Genomic DNA, 20,880 nt, shown 5'->3' with positions numbered 1-20,880 from the left:
TTTTAGATATGTATTTAAATGCTCTCGGTTTTTTTGGCTTACCTATCATAGACAGTTTCATTTTCAAATTTCTGTGGCATTACTGCGTGCACGAATTGTCATTCTTTCTTTGCTATGTTTGTAGCCTGGCGCTGCCTTTTCGGCCTTTGACGCTAATGTTTTTCCTGGTAACATTTTGTAATTGAGACCAGTCTCGTCGCAGTTAAAAATTTGATCGCCTGTTAAGTTCTCCTTGTCCAATACCTTGTGAAGTTTATTCCTAAACAATTGAACAGCTTCAAAATTTGCTGAAAGCTTTTCACCACAGACATTAAGGTGCCAAATTATGTATCTTTTCTTCCATCTATCAAGCAAGCCTACACTAGCTGTGAAATCAGGTTCACCTTCGTTTAGTTCGTTATGAAACTTTAAGGCTTTTTCTTGCAAAATAGGTCCTGACATGGGTACACCTTCATCTCTACTTTTTCATAACCACATTTTTTCATGGTTTTCCGATCTTCCAAAACAGCCGAGGTTGTTCACTGAGAACACCACTTCTCAATTTCATTGCAGTCTAAAACTGTTGTTTTCACGACATTATAATCTTGCGCCACCTTTAAAAATGTTTCACCATTGTCTATTCTTTTTAAAGCTTTAAGTTTTTTTTCCATTGAAACAACCACCTTTTTCCATTTTGAAGCCATCACCACAAATTTTTACAATAAACAAAGTGCAACACATCCACTCCACTAAAGATCTAAGTTAGCACTGAGGAGTGGGGAATAGCAGATGGTGACAATGAACTGAGTATCAACAAACAACATGTTAGTCACTGACCTGTCTTCGGCTGGCACATGGCCGGCGCGGTGAAAGGGTCGGATAACACAGGTCAGATAACCGAAAATCGGATAATCGAGACTCTACTGTAATGCTGTCACGCAACAGATATTTGAATATTTAAGTTGCACACATAGTTAGGAGTGATTTCAAATTTGGTAAATAAAAAAATTAAGCAGCCAAGATCGTGTGTTATAATATATTTCCTCAATGACCAGTTTCAAAAGAATCTAAGTGTTATATTACTGTTCATAAACTGCACAAACATAATGAGAGCACACTCCAATTATAAAACAAGGGCACCATATTGCCTTGGTGAAGACATAAAGCACAGTACATAAAAAGTCCACAGCACCAACAGTGTGTCCCGGAGTGGAGGCGAGTTTGTCAGTGTAGCCATTATAACTACAGCACATCAGGAAGAGGAGGCGAGTTTGTCAATGGGGCAGTTCTAGTTACGGGACATCCTGATGTGCCGTAGCTGTAACAAACAGCTCCATCAACAAACTCACCTCAACTCCAGGGCACACTGCTGGTACTATGGACTGTTTATTTACTCTGTTTTATATATCTGACAAGCCAATGTGGCACCTTGGTTTTTACAAGTGGAGTCTGCTCTCATTATGATAGTTTGATATACATACAGTAATATTATTTCCATAATATCTGAAGGCAACAACTAGATTTTGTTGAAACCCTTCTCTGAGGAAATAAAATAAAAATAAAAATGTTACAACACATTATCTTGGCTCCCAGATATTCTTATTTACAAGATATTCTGATAATTCAACAGCAAACTTCTTCAAGAAAGAAGTCTGCGCTCTCTATTTTTCTAATCCAAGAAAGGTGACATAGTGGTTAGCACGCTGGGCTCACATTCAGGATGAAAATGTTTCAAATCCATGTCTGGGCATCCAGATTTAAGTTTTCCATTATTTTACAAAACTGCTCCAGACAAATGCCATGATGTTTCCCTAGAAGAGGCATTCCCAATTTTCTTCCTCATTCTTGAAACATTCCTAGTGTGTGCTCCATCTCCAATGACCTTAATGTCGATGGTATGTTAAAACCTACTCTATCATTCTGTCTTCCATCTTTCTTTCTTTTTCTGAAGAGTGTTAGTTCAAACATGGAATTCACACTGGAGAAAGGGAGAACTGAAGTCTCTGTGTTACTTTTGAAAGTGCAGTTTTTTTTTTTTTTTTTTTTTTTTTTAAAAAAAAAAAAAAAGCAGGAAGGAGTACATACACTAGAGTAACAGAATCTGTGAACTACAGAACTTACAGGCAGAACTAAATCAACTGACAGCTGTCTTCACAAAAAGAAAAAAATAATGTTTACTTGGTTAGAGAGATGGGTAGAGCACTGTCTCCCCAAAAATATCAGCTGCTGGAGAGGGGGGGGGGGGGGGGGAGGGGGAGTTAAAGGAAGTGTTTACCTTTTGTTAGAAAAATAGAACAATTGGCTGCATTAGCAATTGTTTTAAAGAAAAATTATTATGACACAGTATTGAAACAAACAGACTGGCGTACATTATGCCCTTGCAAATGCAGTCTGGTGTGGTTTTTATGTGTAAAAGAAGCATCAGTACCCACCTCAAGGAGTGCAAGACGCACTGTCGACTAGGCAACATTGATCAATGACCAGCAATAAATTATGAGACGGACCAGAGAATCCCCTGTTTGTTTCTCTGCAACTTAACTTTTGCCCACCACCATTCATTATTATATCAGACTCTATAAAGACGCAATAAAAAATCAACAGCATGAGAACCAGTTCAACATTTAAGGATGACCAAGTTACATTAATTCTGGACTTTGGTGTTGTAAAGTAAACAGCACTATTCATCTGGCAAATGAGCTCCAGGACACACTTCTACAAGACTTGGATATCTCTGACAACATTCAGATTAAGTCACAAACTGGCAGCTAACCAGCAATGAAACAACAAACGCAACAATTTTTCGAGACGCTAAACCACAAAGCATCTGAAAATTATCTCCAAAGGCTCTGATGATATCTTCTGCAGCAGAAGACAAAGTAAGTGTAAAATTATGCTCAAGATTAAGGGCCAAGGTCAAGAAACTTTACGATACCCAGATACTATATTATCTGTCACAGTTACTTAAATACTCCAGGATGACAACTTTAAACTGACCAGCTAAATGATACATAATGCAAATTTTATTATAGTAATATAGCAATATCTGGATTTTATGCTACTCAGTAATTAATCTGACCTCATCAGAGGGGCTTTCTTTCCAAATCACCCTAATCACATAACAAACTGGACTTTAAAATTACATTCTTTACTTCCAGTACATACTTAGTTTCATTTTTTATTTCATACTTACATCTTACTCAAGTAACAATAATTTGAAAATAAAGTCATTAACTAGAAACTTATTTGGATACACAGTTTCTTGGAGTCCACACTTTTTAAACAGTCAGCTGTAGAAATACTAAACACGGAAAATAACTTTTCGAGCTCGGCTATTGGGAATTCCACCTCGCAGACGTAGTCGTCTAATAGCTTCTCGTAAGTGTTTCGGCTGTAATGGTCCTGTTTCACCCTGTTTATCCATCACATCAAGTGCTGCAAAAGGAAATAATAATAATTTCTGGTGAAAACAGCAGAGCTTAAATATCGGCATAAAAGTATGTGCAACATATCACTCCTTACCTTCTTCCACAACTTCACCAACAAAAACTTTAGCAATTCCTGACATAGCAATGACAACATTCTGTGAGACAGAACATCCTGTAATTGTCTGCATCAACTATAAAGAAACAAACAAAATATATTTATTGGGTTCTGTGTGTGGATGCATGAGGATTGAGGGTGAGAGGAAGAACATAAAACCTTTGTTAACATGCAGAAAGAATACACAGCTGAAACTTATGTGAAATGTATTATGTATTGCTTACTATTTGTGGTCTTTTGTATCTACCAACAAATTAGGTGACATAACAGTGCAATGTTTACTTAGTAAGTATGGGTTTGAAAAAAAGACAGAGACGATGATCACTGAGTTATAATGCTTGTATTTAATGTTAAGTTAAACATACATGTTATAATTAATATCCAGTATGGTGAAGTATTGTAGAGGAGATGCCCTCCATCTAAAACCATAGGACATATGACAACCAAGAACTATGAAAGATATTTGTTGAAGAGGGGAAATGACTTTATGCATCCATACACTCACTCATGCATAATATTTTATAGATCCTTTCAAGAAAGAGCACATTCAGGGAATGAGTCAAGGTACACACTGAGATAAGAGAAACAAACTGCAGAAACTTAATGGTAAACTGTATTAACAATAATGTATCACTACATTGTCTAATGCTATTCATGCTTATGCCTTTTAAATTCAATCGAGTAAATTAGTAAGGAATGAAACTGACTGCATATGCAAAAGATTGGGAATAAATAACTAGCAAGAGGCAGCACAAGACAGGAGAATCTGGAGGAATCATGTGAGATTGGCACAGGAGCTTCGAGTCTCTTAGAAGCCTACTACTAAAACTAACTACTAAACTATTATTAAGGAATTTTGTACTCCTCAGTTTTACTGTAATGTGCAATCAAAAAGTAAGGAACCAGAGGCAGTAAAATGAAAGCGGCTGGAAGCTTTGTAATGTTATTGTTGGCAGATGTTACATTTCTTACAAAAATTTTGAGGTATATAACTAGTCACTAAAGGGACATGAATGTACAACCATGTGATGACACAGCAAGCATGTGCATGCACTGACCATCCATCACACTCAGTTGTGCTGAACACAGTTAAACAGATGCTTCAAAAGAAGAAAAAAATGATGTAGTGTGTTGCCTGACAGCGGGAGGAGAGTGGGGAGGGGGGGGGGGGAAAATCATCAAAGAATGGCACAAGTGTATGGAAAGCACTACATGTCATTCAGGGAAGGATGGTGGTAGTTGTTGGTCAATGACGCCCAGTCTGGAACGCCACACCACATTATTGATGCCACTGTCCAATAGGTGGATGCCCACACCCTTCAAGACCAGTGAGTTACAGTAGCAGCCATTGCTGAAGAGGCCACAATTAGTGTCTGAAACATTCACACCCACCATTATTAAGGACAGATTGGAATTTGACAAAGTGTGTGCCTAATGTGTGCCTCACAGTCTTCATTCAGTACAGGAAGTGTGCTGAATGGGTCTCTCTTGAACATCTGCAGCACTATGCCAAAGAAGGGAATGAGTTCCTGTCATGAGTCATCACTGGATATGATCACTTCAAACCCAAGCCAAAACAAGAAAGTCTCCAGCGAAAGCACACAGAGTTGCCACCAGGCAAAATGCACTACACGCCTTGGCTCTTCTTTTGAAACCTCCATTCTAATGTTTTCTGCACAACTGAATGCAACGGACGGCTGGCGCATGCGCATGCTCACTCTATCATAATGTGGGTGTGTTTCCGTGTCCTGCTAGCAGCAAATATGGGACCTCTGTGCTCTTACAGGGTCCTTCCATTTTCAGAGAACGATTTAATTTTTTGAAATACAAAGAATCTCTTCTATTGCTTCCTTTATAATGGGATTTATTATAACAGTGGTATCATCTGCAAATAGTACTAGTTCTGCTTGCTAAATGTTAAGTGAAATGTGATTCGCATACATAAGGAGCAGGGCTGGACGGAAAGAACTATTGTCCATGAAGCCATCAATTTGTAAAAATTTTAGTTTTTCTAAGACAGTAACATGATCTACACCTTAAAAAGATCACAAAAAATACTAATGACAATACTTTATTATTTAAGGCTTGTACTATTTACTGAGTGAATGTCTAAATAGCTTTCTCAGCTGAGCAATCCTTCTGGGATCCAAATGGTGATGTGCTAAGGAACGGTTTCTACTTAGATGTATGACTGCTCTCGAATAGATTATTCTTTCAAATATTTTGTTAAAATATATCAGTAAGGAAATTGGATGATGATAATTTAAATCTTTCTTGCCACATTTTTTATAATGATGTTTAACAGTTACATATTAATTATGTCTGGAAAAATTCTCTATGTCAGTGATGCATTACATGCTTCACTAAGGACATTAAGTTAGAACAACTTTTCAGAGTTCTGTCTGAAATTTCACCAGAGAGTTTTATAATTCTTTTAATTTTAGTAAAGGATGTTGGTGCTACTACTAATTGCTTCAAGTTTTGTGGAATGACTTTTTAATACATTCTTTTGCTTCTTCAACTGAACCATTTACACCTAATTTTTTATGCTACATTTAGAAAATGAGAGTTAAAAATACTCACAACTTTTGAATTATCGGACACACTGTCATTTAGTTTAATTGCTATGGTTTCTTGTACACTAACTTCTTGTCCTGTCTACCTTTTGACAATATATAGTTCTAATCTTGTCACATGTATTATTAATTACTTTCAGGATGTGCATACTTCTGGACATTTTAATGAGTGTCCTTAGAATATTACACCATTTTTTGTATGACACAAGTAACACTGGATCTTGACTTATTCTGGCCTTCATATAAATCTACCTCTTCCTTTTCCATGAGATTTTAATTCCTTTAGTTAACAATGGATAAAGTGTTTCCTTAATGGGCTTCCTGCATAATTTTTTTCAAAACTACTTTCAATACTGGGATAAATTTATTACGGAATAAATTTAATTTTAAATTAGCATCTCTACATACACCTCATCCTGTATCACCTCTTTCAACTTAGTCTTAAAACATTCAAGCAACTGGCCATTCATCAGCCAAACAGAAATTTTGTCCAAGTCATCCTCTTTCCTCCTAAAGTCACTCAACAATAATATTTTCCTGTGTGCTACAGCATCGACAGCAAAAGCAGTTGCAGTTTGTTGCTCAGATCATTTATGTAGGCTATATAGGGAACAAAAATGGTCCTGTCTTCCCTGGGGTAGGGTACAGGTGTCTCTTAAGAACACTTGGTGTCTACAACTTACTGTGTTCTATTAGTTAATAATTCTTTGAGCCGCCCAAAAATCTGTGAACCTCTTCTGTATGCTCTGATCTTTGTAAGTCATCTGCGTTTGGACAGTGTCATGGTGCTTTCTGGAAACCTACGAATATACAATCTGCCTGTTGCCCTGTATTCATGGGTTCGCAGGATATCACATGAGAAGTGCAAGCTGAGTTTCGCACAAGTGATGCTTTTTAAATCCCGTGTTGATCTGCAGAGAATAGTTTTTCTGTCTCAAGGAAATGTTGGGTTGTTTGGGGGAGGAGACCAGACAGCGATGTTATCAGTCTCATCGGATTAGGGAAGGACGGGAAAGGAAGTCGGCCTTGCCCTTGCAAAGGAACCATCCCGGCATTTGCCTGAAGCGATTTAGAGAAATCACGGAAAATCTACATCAGGATGGCCAGACGCAGAATTGAACCATCGTCCTCCCAAATGCGAGTCTAGTGTGCTAGCCTCTGCGCCACCTCATTCGTCAAGGAAATGTATTATTTTTGAACTGAGAATGTGTTCAAGAATTCTGTAACAAACCAATGCTAAGGATACAGGTTTGTAATTTTGCCGGTCTGTTTTTTTATCCTTCTTATATACAGGAGTCAGCTGCACTTTTTCCCTCACTTGACATTTTGAGCTGGGTGAGAGATTTGTGATAAATGCAAGCTAAGTATCGGGCCAATGCCACAGAGTACACCCAGTACAACCAAACCGCAATTCCATCCGGATCTGGTGACATTTGTTTCCAACTCTTTCATTTGCCTCTATACACTATGAATGCATATTACTGCATACTCTGTATAGGAAAAATTTAAAACTTCTGCTTTCCTTTTGCAGTCTTCTATTGTTATACCAGACTGGTTGACAAGTGAATCATATAGAAGCCTTCAATCTGCTTAGTGATTTTTACATAGGTCCAGAATTTTCTTGGGTTCTCAGCAAGATCTTTCACTAACATATGATGGTGGAAATAATTACATGCTTCAATTTCCTTATATAGATACACAAAGTTCTACTTATTTTTTCTGCTGACACTTCTGTGTCCTTTTTTCAATCAAGACTGTAACAATCTCCACTTCCTCAGTAATTTCCAAATAACTCTCTGTAGCACTATTTACAATCAGTTTAAACTTTCCCATTAATCACTGTACGTTCATCACACTGGAACTAAATAATATCCATTCATTGTCTTTGTGGAGTGCTAACAACTGGTTATCTGCTCTTTCTAACAAAAATATTCCCTTGCCTCCCTGTTGGGTTTATTAACTTTAGCCAAAATCATTGCTATGGTGATATCATCATCCCCAATCTCTGTCTCTAGACTGAGTCTGCTAGTAAGGTCTGTCCTGCCTGTAGCTACAAGGTCTAAAATATTCCAACTGCATGTGGATTGCCGATGCAGTTGCTCAATACAGTTCTCAGAAAATTGTGTTCAGAACTACTTCAAAGACAGCCTGCTGTACCACCTGCAAGCAACCCATTGAGCTCCCAGCATGTATAGAATTCGTTAAGTTCACCTCCAATTAATACTACGTGACGAGAGTATTTCCTTGCTACTGAGTGCAGACTTTCTTTAAATGATTCTAAAACTGTTACGGGCAGAATTGGGTGGCCAATAATAACATCAGATGATTAACTGGAGTTCACCTACACTGTTTACTTGTGTCAAGATAATGTCACAGTCAGATTCAATTTCAACCACGATAAGCTCATATTTTTGTTGACTGCATGAACAGTTCCTGTCCTATGGTATCTCATGTGTCTTTTTGATAAATGTTCCATCCCTCATTAAATATTTTCGAGCTATCTACTTCGGGTTTAATCCAGCTCTCTCTTTCAATAACAATCTGAGTGTGACACCTTTCCTGGAGGGCAGTAAAGTCAGGAACTAGTTACAAATGCTCTGGGTTATTTTTAAAATTGAAGTCTTTATTTTACATGCAGTGTGATTTCACTCTCTGCCTATCTATTGCCAGTATTCATCAAAAGACCTCAAACTACTGCCTAGCCAAAATAACCACCCACATGCACCCCACACTTCTTAAGTAACAGAACACAGTGTGTTGTGCTTGGTGGAAAGTGTTCATCAGAGACAAGGGTATTATCAGGAGAACCCCAGGCACATGTGATAGGAGTGCTTTTATTTTCTACATGCATAAATGACCTGGCAGACATGTGAGTGTAGCAATCTGCGGCTTTTTGCTGATGATGCTGTTGTGTACAGGGAGGTGTCATCATTGAGTGACTGCAGGAGGATACAAAATGACTTTGAAAAAAATTCTAGTTGGTGTGATGAATGGCAGATAGATCTAAATGTAGAAAACCGTACATTAATGCTGATGAGTAGGAAGAAAAACCTATAATGTTCCAATAAAGCATCAGTAGTGTGCTACTTGACACAGTCGCATCAAAGAAATATCTAGCACTGCAAAGCAAAATGAAATGGAATGAGCATGTATGGATTGTAGTAGGGAATGTGAATGTTCAACTTCAGTTTATCATAAGATTTTAGGAAAGTGTGGTTCACCTGTAAATGAGACCGCAGAACCCTAGCCCAGTCCATTCTTCACTATTGTTTTTCCCAGCATGTTGAATTAAAGTAAGACATCGAGGCAATTCAGAGGTGGGTTGCCTAGATTTGTTACCAGTAGGCTCAACATCCCTCAAGTATTACAGAAGTGCTTCGGGGACTCAAATAGGAAGCCCTGGATGGAAGGCAATTCTTTGCAAGGAACTCTATTGAGAAAATTTAGACAACCTGCAAGTAGAATCTGACTGCAGAACGACTTCACTGCCACCAACGTACATTTCACGTAAGGACCATAAAAATAGAATACTTTAGGGCTTGTATGGAAGTATTAAGACATTAGTTTTTCCCTTGCTCTATTTGTGAGTGGGGCAATTACCCTCAGCCAGCATTGTACTGTGGCTTGTGGAGTGCTTATGTAGATGTACACGTACTCTGCTACCCACGTAGCTGCCTACTGTGTGTACTGTATCCCTGACCTGTAAATCCTCATAGGGAATTTTGCAGTGGAAAATAGTCCGAAGCTGGACATCAATAAGTCTAGGTGCCCTAAGTCAATTATATCTGATTGGGAAGCTATTTCAAACTCTTTGAAAATAGCTATTTTCCATTACCACTACTAAAACTGTTTCTAGCTGTTTTATAAAGCTTACCATAGTTTCCTACTTGTGATCTGTAATCTATCAGTTTCGCAATAAGGGCCTCAGTCTGAAACAAATTCACTGAAACAGATAGGAATCACAAACTTGCGTAACACTTCGGACGAGTCAGATACATACTGCTGTAGTTGCATTAAATGACAGTCCGATACCTCTTGGTGAGCACCTGGCTCCCTGGTGAAGAAGAGACAGAGAGAAAAGGTATGTCCAGAGAAAGCCCGAGAAAGTATCTAACATGTTTCAAAATAAACACAAAAGTGCCACAAGCAGTCAGAAGACCCAAATATTGACACTTCTTTTGAAAAGCTTGTCTTCGAAGGATTGAATAAGAATGTTGTATATTAGCAACTCCTAAACCAAGACTTAAGACATATCCTGAGTGAACACACAGTGAAATGTGTCACGGAATTCTACACCAGAGAATAAATAAGCCACTGTCGCCTGGAAAGAAGGTTTTTTTTCTGCCAAGGAAAATGATTTCAGAGTTCATAAATAAAATGACTGATGCTGGGAAACCTACAGGAGCTATATCAAACATTCAAAGAAGAACATCCAGAAGTGAAAAAAGGATTATCCAAATTCTGCCCATTACCAGCCAACAACCAGTACCCATGGTGTATGTGTTTGCTAGATTCACCAAAATGTGAAGCTCATTTGCGGAGGCTTCCAAATTGAAATAGCTGACATATGATGTCAACTGTCAACAAATACAAGCTGTGTCTTGCTCACATCATTTGTATGTGTGCACAGCCAAAATGTTACGTGTCAACATGTGAGAACTGTCCAGGTACAGATCCTTTCATGACAGAGTTAGGAGAGATGTTTGACAAAACTTGAGGTGACGAAGTAACACACAAACTGCTGGCATCTGCAGATAGAATTGCTCTCCAGACATGTCCATGTTCTGTGGAAAACTTCTTTGAAAACCTTGTGGATAAAATAAAAAAGCTCCTGCTGCACTCCACAGCCACTTAACAGTCTGAATTTCTACAAAATCTGAAAGTGACATTCTGTGACAATGAACACACTGTAGTATGTGATTTGGCAGAAAACTATGCACTTGTGCTGCAGGATGAAGCCCAGGAGTTCCACTAGAATAATGCACAGACCACCACTCATCAATTTGTTGTTTACTATAGACATCCACAAACTCATGCAATAGACCATAATTCAGTTGTTATCAGAATGCATTTGTTATTTATCGGATTTCCTTAAATATGACAAAGTATTCATCTTTTCCAAAATCAATTGGTTAATTTCATTATATCCCACCTTTCCACAGAACACCCAAGTATATGTATTACTCCTTAGATGCTGCTCCAGTACAGTAGAGAATTCTGTAAACATATCTCTTTATCACAATCATTTCAACTCTATGCAGAAAGGCAGTTCTTTGCCATGTCACATGGCAAAAGACCATGTGATGGAAACCCAGGCACCATCATGAGAGTTGCTGCTTGAACCACACTGCAGCACATCTACAACTCTCTGACAAAGACACCCAGATACTTGTTTCAATGACATTCCAAGGACATCATAGTGTTTCACTTTCATTAAACAAGTAACAGTATGATGAAGAAGAGTCTCACCTTCAAGAGCAGTTTTCACAGCTTCATACAGCTGCAGATAGCCACAAGTTGCAATATGTTATTCCTGCAAGCCATAATATCCAAATCAAAGTTTTTCTTCAATTCACTAGACATCATAAATAAATCTCTATGATGAACCCAACAAAACTCATACCTCAGTGATATCACAGGGTTTGTTGCTTATATGTACAAAGGCCACGGATATCTTGCATGCGTTTTGAGTGTCACTGAAAATACCAGTGTGGTTACAATTAACTTCCAATATCCTCATGGCCCTCCACTTTCATTTGCGTACCCTGAGAAATCTGACTTATTTACTGTGGACAAAGAGGACACAGGTTGGTGTAAGAATGGCAAAAGGCGAAATGTATGTCATTTCAGCAAAAGATGCATAAATAGTGCTATATCTTGCCACCCAGCACTGAGGCAAGGTAAATAGTGATGATACTTTTGTCATGTTTGTGTAAATCTGAACCTATTTACTAAGACTTCCATAAACATTTGGCTGGGATAGTTATATTATGTCTTGCATCAATGAAGGTCAGAGTTCACAGTGTATTACCTTGCATATTAGGAACACTTACTATTGGTCCATTAACACTGCCACCTTACTGTGTATTGCTAACACACCACCTATTTAAAAGTTAACATACCTTTTTACTTCATGTCATTTTGTTACAATCTGCATACAGTCTGTACTGCATTATTGCATCATGCAGCTGTACATACTAATTTACATATCCTCACCCGAATGTCATCCCAACTTTTTTTTACTATGTTATGCAGTGTAACATGGAGCTGCAGCTATATCTGTCTTCATCCATTTTGAAAGCAACATGTTTCGAGATGCTCAGGGTGAAACATGTACATTGTTTAAATATGGTATGCTGCATGCTGGGTGAATTCTTGTTCTCAAACCTTCCCCAAATTACTAGTTTCTCAGTTCTGTCTCTATTAGGACAGAAGTTACAGATGTTTTTGTCTGCAGAGTCTGTTGAATTTTCCAATCTTTTCAGAACTTTGGGGGGAAGGGGATATTTACATAAATCTAATGCACCACTGAATGTAATGCCCCCACCCATTTTTAAAAATTAAAATCATAAAAGAAAGGGTTTGTTGGTGCATCAGTAAAATAATGTCCAACTTGATTACCTACATAACATGCAAACAAGAGTATCATAAATTACATGCTTTCCTCATCGTTATTCACTAATGTCATCATTACTGGTATCCTTAGAGGAGTGTACATCACAAACAGATTCATTCCCTGTTTCCCCATCATTCTCTATGTTACCCCAAAGCACATCATCTTCACTGCTATCCAGAATATTTGAAATATAGTATTTCTTGAATGATTTTATGGCCAATGGTGCTTCGATGCTTTTCCAGGCAGCTAAACACAGAGTGCAATAATTTCAGGTGCAGCTCACTTCGTTTTTTCTGTCAGTCACTTCACAGTTTGGTTCACAAAACCACTTTTCGTATTGTTTCTGAATGTAAGACTTTGAAAAATTTATTTATACTAACATCCAAGGGTTGTAACAAAGAAGTCATTCTTACTGGAATAATAACAAGGTCACTGGCTAGGCTGTAGACCTTGTTTCTTGATGTTGTCAGTGAGGCAACCATAAAATGCATCGTGACAAAGCATTGATGGTAATTTGGAAAGCCCACCAGAAAGGAGTTACCGTACATTTTGGAGCCAGTCAAGTATTAAAGTTGCAGAGACCTACTCCTCCTCTTAATTTCGAACAACGACATCATCAGGGAACAGCTTTTCATTTTTAGAGGTCTTGGGGCTTGCTTTCTGCTGGAAGATTAAGAAAGGGAGAAGTTTGTGCTCATCTGCTGTGACTGTCAGCATTACAGCTATGTGGTATTTCTCACACCCTGAGGTTTAGCTGGTAACTTCTTTTGTCCCCTTCTCATCAGTTGTGTAATTACGTAGCACATCAAACTAAACGGTGTCTTATCATTGTTGCCTATTTGGCCAGTCGAAAAACTCTTCTCTTTCTGAGGTGCGAAGACATATTGCTGAAATTCTTGAGGATTTTTCTCAAAATCTTGTCAGAATGGCATACTGCTGTATGGCATCGTAGAGATTTCAAAAGAGAACTAGTGAACAACTCATCCATGCCTAGCCTTAAACTCTTTCCTTGATTTATTAGAACTGTAACCACCCCTTTTGCTTTGTTTCTTGTGGTGTCACTAACCACATACTAACCATTTTCCTCCTTTCATGGACAAATTCCAAAACTTTTACTTCAATGTCAAGATGTCTTCCTTTGTGAGGGTCAGCGAGTTTCTTTCTGGTAGTGGTAGTTGCAAATAATACAGATTTCTGTTTCTTCCACAAGCAAATGCTACTTTCAGCTACACTTAACTCTCATCCAACCCTCCTGTTACCATATTTTTCAGCATAAAGAATTACTTTATACTTCGAAGTAGCATCATACCGTGTTGTTGTCTGCTTGCCTTCCACTTCGTGGCTACTTAATGCAAACACACTACACAGTAATAGGCCAATGTGATGAATTTGAACTGTACAACAATGCACTATGAAATAAGAAACAAAACCTAAATTTCAATGATGTTGCCAATGAACAACTGTGTGTGAGCATCCCTCCCACCCCCCCCCCCCCCCACCCCCGGTCATTTTGTAATGTTCCCACAGAACAGTTCATCCAGGGCTTATAGACATGCTCAAAAAGGAACCATCTTCACGCTAGTGTGAGCAGCACCCTCATCAATGTGCCTGATGTCATCTTCAATTGTATAACTAAGGGTGCAGTCTGAACCGCACCCCCTAGTATTATTGCATTACCTTGTTTTACAAGATCCTCCCTAAAGAACCTAGATAAGATACGACATCACTGAGCTCTGCATTTAGCTTAAAAATGCCACTTACCTGTAATCACACCCACAGAGTTCTGAAGCAGTTCTGACATTCCTGGCCCATAACTACTACCCAGCAAAAGGACCTTTCTTTGGGCTTCTTAAAACAAGTCTTCCCACATTTTGCTTTCTCCTTGTGCCATATACTGTCGGACTGCTTCAAAAATTCTTTGGCTATCTCAGTTATTTTGTTCTCAATCTGAAAAGCACCGAAGATATTGGGGACAGCTATACTGAATCGTGTCTTTTGGTCTAGACTACTGCAGGCTGCAGTATGGAAAAAGTTTAACTCATCTGGCACTTCTCTCAGATTACCTCAACATTCCAAGATTAGGTACCCTCTTTCAAGTATTGTGTAGTGGTAGTGACACTCACTACGTAGTGACACTCACTACGTAGTGACACTCACTACGTAGTGACACTCACTACGTAGTGACACTCACTGCCCTTCCAGAAGTGACCAGCATCATTTCTCATGCAGGCTGTACTATAACATCACACATGGAAATAATGCACTCCTCTAACTGCCGAGTTTTCAGAAAGTGCCATGTTATGGTTGCTAAGTAATGACTGATACAATTGTCAATTATTAATACAACATACTTGATTGTTTAATGTATCTGAACTGTATCTGACCAGGTTCTTGTATTTGTTCGCAGGTCCAGTTTGACTGAAGACCAACATCTTGTGTGACATCATCACTGTGATCCAGATCATCATGCTGACAATTGAACAATTGAACAAAGAGTGTTTCTTGTGGAGCATGTGTTCTGCAACGGAGGCAACTTTACCTCAGCAGTATTGAAGACTGTATTGGGTCATGTGGAGTACCCGATACAGCAGGTTTCGTAGTAGGTGATACGTGCTACAACAGATATGTGTAGTGTACAAGGACATTTAGTGAATAAGGTCACTTAGTGCAATAGTGTGAAATAGTCGTAACAAAAATGTTAAATGTGTCACAGAGCAATGAATTTATATTCTTAATCAGGTAAAGTAATGTACAGTTAGGATAAGTCATCATCACTTTGATATGAATTTCGGGATGTTTTGAAGAGAAAGATCACATTCTGAAATCAGTGTTGACAGTGTAAACTTTTTCACTCAGTTTTGTAACTATAATTCAATTACTAAATTAATAGTGTATAAATGTTAGTAACCTTTTTCAATCAGTTTTGTAACTGCAATTCAATTACTAAAATTCACTGTTTACCATAACACAAATTAACTGTGTGAACCGTTAATTTTGGAAAAGCTTAACACATGTATCTTTGCACAACAGGACAACATATTCTTACAGAAATCACCAACAAAAAATCTGAAATTATACTCGTAATTAATGTTTCTGGAACATTCTATAGAGAAATGCAGTGCAATGTCACGCATATTACGAAAACTAGAGAAGATTCATTTAAACTGTAGACATAACCTGATTCAGAAAGACAATTTGTATCATAAATAATGTTAGAAGAATGATTCATTAATTTTTTGCAACACGATTTAAAGATTTTGTGATGTATGTAATTATTCTGCATTTTAGCCTTCAAATGTTGTAAAATGTCATTTCAAACGTTTGAATTGTAATTTTGATATTGTAGAAATATTACCACCTGAAAATTGTTTCTTAAAATCGCATAATTAATTAAATTACGTGAAGATATTTGAGAATGTTCTGGACTGAATAATAAGGACTTAACTGTTAACTGTATATATGTCTCAAAATTGCACTTGTAAAAGATCATAATTTCGGAGATATGCATTATCATTGTACTCGTTTTAATTTCTACTAAAACTCTGTAATGTCAGTTTTTGCTGCATTAACTTATTGCAATTGTAACATCAAACATGAAATAACATAATAATGTCAAAGAACGTAATTGTTTAAAGATGTATAAATACACTTTGTCAAAAGCCTTGGGGGAGTGCGGAGTATGATTGGAGGACTATCTGCTGTGTTCCGGTTCCTGTAAAGTTGGGACAAATAAACAAGTGTTATCAACAGATTAATTGGTGTATGTCTGGTAGTGACCCAATACTTTCTGCAGCGAAGTTATCACCTCCAAAAATGTATAACATGGTACTATCAGCTGTACTATGTTAAACCTGAGCTGATGGGATTGCTACGTCAGTTTTGGTGAATTGAGATGGTATGAGAAGTTACGTTAGATTTGACATTGCAGCTGGGCTTCTGGACCTAGTTACGTTTTAAGCTGCATTTGTATCAAGGTGCCCAGCAGTGAAGATGCCAAACCACAATGCTGTATGGAACCTCATCGCCAAGTTTTGAAAGACCGGAAGCATTCATAACAGCCCAAAATCAGGCAGGCCACCCACATCCACATTCGAAGAGAAGGTGGCAGAGGTGCAAGACATGATGCTGCAAAGTCCAAAGAAAATGGTTAGACGACTAGCTCAGCAGGCCTACATGTCCATGGATTCCACTTGCAAGATTCTCCTGACGTCACTCTCCATGTAACCATACAAAATGTTGGTCATATATGAACTGAGAGACACCGATCGCCCGGCGTGTGTGAACTTTTGCAACTGGTTTCTGTCCTTCCCGCAGGACAACAGTGAGGGGATTCTTGACACAACGTTTTTCACAGATGAGGCATGGTTTCACCTCTCCAGTTATGGGAATAGCCAGAATACTTTGAGAATCCACATGAATTTAAGGTGTCCCCACTGCATGATCAGAAAGTTGGTGCTCCATGACTCATACACGCACCACTGGGCTGAGCTGCTTTCAGGACACCATAAATGCAGAACGGTACAGCACCTGCATTCTGGAGCCCTTCCTAGGTGAATTGAATGAGGACGAAACTGAGAATGCGTGGTACCAACAGGATGGGGCTACTGCACATACCATCCACAAGGCGATGAACTTTTAAAGCACATCTTTGGTGACCGTGTCATCTCTCGAGGACTCTGGGCTCCACATTCACCTGAATTGGCTCCAACGGATTACTTTCTATGGGGACGTTGAAGGGAAAGGCCTACGAAGGCAATCCACACACCACACAAGAACTCCAAGCTGCACTGACACGTCATATTAGGAATATCATTCCGATGTTCTTTACAACATATTCAAGAGAATGCAGAAATGTGTGCAAATGTGTCTTCAAGTTCAAGTGGATCACTTCCAGCATCTCTTATAACTTCCATGACTTTAATATGGCAAGTTATGAGTTGCACAGTTACTTATTGAACACCGTGTAGTTGTCATCTCTGACAATTCTGCTACAATCTGCATACTCGTCCATTGTGACAGTTAATGTTTTCCACTAAAAAGTTTTGTTCAAAGAAAGATAACACCTAAGGTATTTCTAAAATGGATTATCTGACAATGCATTTAAAAACACATTTATTGAGCAACAAATGTGTCACACAACGTAAATGTACCACATCTTCTAAGCTTAAATACTTTGTGTAATGAAACTTGCTCACAAAAGAAAACGAAAATTATTCACAGGAGGAACTCTGCTCATAAGAATTAAAATTATGTATGGATTATCATGTCCATACGAACAGTAAAAGCAAATGATTTGATCTAAAGTGTCAATAGGTGAAGATTTTACAATCAATTCAAATGTTACTGCCGCAGAAACATAGGTTAGGTTAGTTTTCAAGCACTACACATTAAAGATAAATCATTATAACTGTCACATTATATTTAGCTAATAGTTTTGTAAAATAATGAATTCATGCAAAAATAGTAACTTCACAAATTTACTGATATTTTCGTAATACTAGATATTATAACTTAGCTTTGATGTACGATGACGATATGATGTACTTTTGCACTATAAAACTCACTCTTTTCTAGGTATAGATATGCTAAAGCCGCTGTAACCATAAATGCATTAAAATTAAACTTCTGTAACTATGAAATGGGACCAGCAGTATCTGAACTGTTAATTTAGCTAATCTGGAGAGGAGTTCAATAACAGGACGTTCCTCAAGTGCAACAATTGTGCTACACTGAATTAGAGAATTGATTAATATTTTTACACGTTAATAGATAAATAAATGATGAAGGACTATAGCCTGCACACAGTTTAAATTGCAGTTCTTTACGATAAGATAAACAGTAGGAGTTTAGGTAATATGTTTAAATACATCCTATGTGTAAACAATTTACTTTAAGTAGCATTTAAAGTACAAACAAACACTAAAAGTTACAAGGTAAGGTAAGTATTTCTTGGCTACAAGGAAGTATGAGTAGTAAATACATAACAGTTTCTTCCAATCCCGTCTGCAAAACCAACATTACAAAAATATATAACAGCAGAAATGAAGATCTCAGAATATGCCCTTCACACACAAGTTTAAAGAAAAACATAAGTTGTGCATGGGAATTAAAATTAATAATGAGGATGGATGCAGATGCCATGACAAGCTTCAAAAATAAAAATCTGCCATGAAATAGATGTTGCCCAGATGGAATCTATTAGCCTACTTTCAAACTTAAGTATACTATATGTCATACATTTACCATTATTACATCAGTGATTAAAGATTTTGGTAGCAGCATAATTCACCCTTTCTGAGCAGATGTCAGTTCCAATGGAGGTCATTTTTTCTTTTGACTTAATTAGGAAGGTCATTATTCATCTAGAACTCATAATGAATTCTTCTTCTTCTGTAGTGGTCAATCCAAGGATTGGTTTGCAACAGCTACAATGGTAGCTTGTCTCCATTCTGTGAGTCTTTCAGCTTTTCTCTTCATTTCTTTATAGGTGTCACATTCCACATCTTTCACAATTTGATCCATGTACCTCAGTCGTGGTCTTCCTCTTGGTCTTTTTCCCTCGACATATCCCTCTATGATTGTGTTCAGGAGTCCTTTATGTCTTAATAGGTGGCCTGTAAATTGCACTCTTCTTTTAACAATGAAACTCCAGAAGCTTCTCTTCTCACCTGCTCTTTCCAGAACCACTTCGTTTGTAACCTTGTTGATACATTTTATTTTGAGCATGTGTCTATAGCACCACATTTCAAAAGAATTTAGCTTCTGGTCTTCCTCTGTCCCGAGAGTCCATGTTTCACACCTATAGCATGCCACACTCCACACACGATTTCAAAAATCTTTTCCTGATTTCAAGGCTGATGCTCTTAGATGTTAAGATGTTTTTCTTATTGTTAAAAGCCGCCTTTGCTTGAGCAATTCTACTTCTCACTTCTGCCTTGCTCCTTCCATCCCTCGTAATATTACTGCCCACATAAGTAAATTTATCAACTTGTTCAAGCAGTTCATTGCCTACATGAACTTGGACTTTCACTTGATATTTTTTGTCGCATGCCATTACTTTTGTTTTTGCTTTATTAATTCTCATATTATATTTTTCCCCCATAACTTTATCCATATAATGAATTACTTACAGCAAATTACTGAGTACGTTGATGCTGTAATCCATTCAATTCTTGGAGCAGCATCTCACTAACAGAAAAAGTGCTTGCCATCTTCCTATCATACCAACATTACTCATTGTGCAGATTTTGCATTTGTGCTCTACTGCCAGTGTGCTCAGTAGGAAATGATCGTCTATATATAACCAATGTACTGTGGTGTAATCAATAGATTTTCTGTACCTGAGAAGTATGCAACTACATTGTTATGTCTGACCCAGTGGACACATGGAATATTGCTTTATCATTTTGTAATGATGATTGTACTGTGAAACTGCTGCATTACCACCACCTTTAGTTACTTTCTACCTACAAACACATGTCTGTGACTAAGGGTAAGTTTTATTCTGCAGATAAAAAGGTACTGTGTTAAATTATGAATTGATGCAAAGATTTTTTTTCTGTTACTTATCAATCCTTTTCACGTTTGACAATGATCTGTTAATGTGAAACATGCAAAGTTGCACTGTGGTTTGGAACCCATATTAAATTATATGTCATTTTATAACTAGCTGGAATCATTTGAAAGCTAAGAGGAAGGCAAAAGGACCATGTCTATTAAATAAACTACATGTTCAAACCAACCTTTAGGAGGGTGATAGCTTTAACTTTTTAGAGTAAAGAACAGTTTTCAGCAAACTGTCTTGCAGCACTACATTCTCTCTGTGGTCTCTACTGATAGTTGTTTCAAATGAAGGTGGTTAGGCTGCTGGCTGCAGTAACTGCAAACACTGAATAAACATTCATGTACAGAAGAAGATGTATAAAACTGAGAAAACAGCCAACTGCTTTTGAAGGCACAACAGATTTATCAAAGCATTCATTGTCATCTGAAGCATGGAGTAATTGGAAGATGGTCACAGGAAAAAATAATTTACATTAACATGTGAGAAAATTGTAACACCAAGAAGGCTAAATAAGACTGAAATTAACTTCATACCATAGCATACGAACATGACAGAATGCTAATTGTTAGGTATCACAAAAACAATTATAAATCCAGTAATTAATT

At 37.7% G+C, this 20,880-nt stretch overlaps 1 protein-coding gene across 2 annotated transcripts in view; it reads right to left on the bottom strand.

Annotated features, from left to right (window-relative positions):
- Positions 1-3,123: 3,123 nt before the first annotated feature.
- LOC124796342 (transcription initiation factor TFIID subunit 11-like) overlaps positions 3,124-20,880 on the bottom strand; it is a 49,741-nt gene continuing 31,984 nt past the window's right edge. Inside the window, exons 3-4 of one of the 2 annotated variants that reach the window (XM_047260477.1) lie at positions 3,499-3,595; positions 3,124-3,411 (exon numbers count right to left, since the gene is read on the bottom strand). In XM_047260477.1, coding sequence (XP_047116433.1) covers positions 3,278-3,411; positions 3,499-3,595 — 231 coding nt within the window. In that variant the 3' untranslated portion in view covers positions 3,124-3,277. Of the gene's footprint in view, positions 3,412-3,498; positions 3,596-14,472; positions 14,659-20,880 lie in introns of those variants that run through there. The other variant, XM_047260478.1, reaches the window with a different exon arrangement.

The sequence above is a fragment of the Schistocerca piceifrons genome, chromosome 4, assembly GCF_021461385.2.
Source record: "Schistocerca piceifrons isolate TAMUIC-IGC-003096 chromosome 4, iqSchPice1.1, whole genome shotgun sequence".
Classification (NCBI taxonomy): domain Eukaryota; kingdom Metazoa; phylum Arthropoda; class Insecta; order Orthoptera; family Acrididae; genus Schistocerca; species Schistocerca piceifrons.
This window is presented reverse-complemented; position numbering and strand designations above follow the sequence as displayed.